The sequence below is a fragment of the Bison bison genome, unplaced genomic scaffold (genome assembly GCF_000754665.1).
Source record: "Bison bison bison isolate TAMUID 2011002044 unplaced genomic scaffold, Bison_UMD1.0 scf7180017845661, whole genome shotgun sequence".
NCBI classification, from domain to species: domain Eukaryota; kingdom Metazoa; phylum Chordata; class Mammalia; order Artiodactyla; family Bovidae; genus Bison; species Bison bison.
Window position 1 is genome coordinate 4,760 of NW_011476234.1, and position 2,072 is coordinate 6,831.

A 2,072-nucleotide genomic window follows, 5' to 3' on the forward strand; every position below is an offset into this window, starting at 1 on the left:
TTGTGATTGATCTGATAATCAGTGCTGTTGGTCATGATTGAGTGGCTATGTTTTGAACTGTTCTAGATCTACGTCCCTTCCAAAGCCTTCTCTGTCGGTCCCAAACAGAACTGAGTTCTTCCTCTTTTGGATTCCCTGCCCTACATCTGCCATTGCCTTCTTCCTTTCCTCCTGCCCTTTCATGTGTAAGTTTATAAGTGGTGTTTTTCTCCCTCTACTAGAATGTATGTAACTCCTTCAACTCAGGAGGTGTTTGTTTTTTATTAATCTTTAAATCCTCAGAACTTATCAGCTTGGTCTCTAGTCAATAAATATGTGTTGGAAGAATGAACTTCCAGGGTGAGATATTTCTAACACTTCATCTCTTTTCCCATAGTTTAAAATAATTTTAGTTACATAAGCACCCTATATACTACACTATGTCAAATTGTGGATGATGAACAGTATAACAATTACATAGAGAAAGGCAATGCAGTGTCTAAAAGTGTGTGTGCAGAAACCAGACTGCATGGATTTTGATTCCTAGTTCCTACCTGTGTGACCCGGGGCAGGTGACCTTGCATTCTATGAACCCTCCTGTCCTCATCTGTCAGGGTTCTCCTGGGTGGTGGGGAGGATGAAATCTTTCTACATATGAAGAACATAGGATGGGCACAGAGTGGGCACTTGATTTGATGTACTATCTCCATCTGCAAGCTAATCACTGGGCTAAGGATGTGTTGTTGTAGGAAACATTGACCTTCAGGGATGTGTTTGTGGACTTCACCCAGGAGGAGTGGCAGCAGCTGGATGCTGCTCAGAAGAACCTCCACAGGGATGTCATGCTGGAGAACTACAGCCACCCGGTCTCTGTTGGTGAGAAACCCTCCACAGGGTGACTGGTACACATCCCTCGTGTCTCCCTCTCTGGGCTACTGCAGCTCAGGGGCGTCTGGGCCCTGAATGAGTCAGGCCTCAGGCTCCTGGTCAGGAATTCCTAATGGCATTTGCCCCCTGCCCAGGATGGTCATGCTCTTGCCTTCTCTGTAGATGGTCTGCACTGAGGGCCCACTGGCTAGGCTCACAGGGCAGTCACCAAAGCCAGACCATCCCCGCCCTGCAGGGACGGGCCTCGGTTCCGGAATGCTACAGGTGTTCATAACCAAGTCCTCTGTCATTTCCCCTTAATAGGATACCTTGTGGCCCAGCCACATGGGATCTTCAGGTTGGGACAAGGAGAAGAGGAGGCCGGGATGGCAGCTGGAGAAAGCCCACTGTGGAGCTGTCCAGGTAAGCCCATGTCAGGTCAGGGGTTAAGGGGTGGTGGTCCTTACCACAGTTCTATTTATTTCATCTTTCTGGCCCCTGAAGAAACCAGCTGGATCCCAGAGAATAAGTTTAAACTACCACAAGCTCAACCACACCAAGTTTAACTTCACAAGAGAGAAATATAGCACCTTGAGGTCCTCTTTGGGATCAGAGGTGACACATTTTACACCTAGAAATACTTGTTTGGCCCATATTCCAGGTGACACAAAAGGCTGCCAGCTTTGACTGGGGCCTAGGGCAGGAAAGGTTCTGTAGTTGGCCCAGGCTCTAGTGCCAACAGTCTTGTTGCTTGCACCATATGGTCTGGCTGCCCTAAGGGGCTGAAGGTGTCAGTGGCGGGAAAAGATGCAGAGTGAGAAACAAGCCCCTTAGATTTTTGAGTAAGGTCATGAAATATGTGTCAGAGAATTATACTACTTTTGAGATAGCAGGGTCCCATAACTCATGAGGAGCACTAGGCACAATAAACCTCCTTCTATCCTGCTGCTCTGCTCCATTTACTGAATAACCCACAAAACTGCCAATTTTCAGTGTGGCCTAGAGCAAGAATAGACTTTGAAATAGGTGTGGATTACCAAATGACCTAGCATATGAAGTGTTTGTGGCAGATGGACACGGAGTATGGAAATTTTGGAAGGTCCCTGTGAGTCACAGTACAGCCTGTGAGGGTTTTGGAGCATAGCGTGCCATCTTCTGCGGACAGATATTCTTCAGAGAAAAAAAATTTCTAGCCTGCTATTGACCCTAATTGAGAATCTTCCCCT

At 47.1% G+C, this 2,072-nt stretch overlaps 1 protein-coding gene across 1 annotated transcript; it reads left to right on the forward strand.

Moving 5' to 3' along the window:
* Positions 1–728: 728 nt before the first annotated feature.
* Positions 729–2,018, forward strand: LOC104985959 (KRAB domain-containing protein 4-like; the record flags this gene model as incomplete). Its single annotated transcript, XM_010836350.1, has 2 exons — positions 729–855; positions 1,171–2,018. Coding segments are annotated over 2 exons (369 nt in total), but the record flags the coding sequence as incomplete, so codon positions are not given.
* Positions 2,019–2,072: the final 54 nt, after the last annotated feature.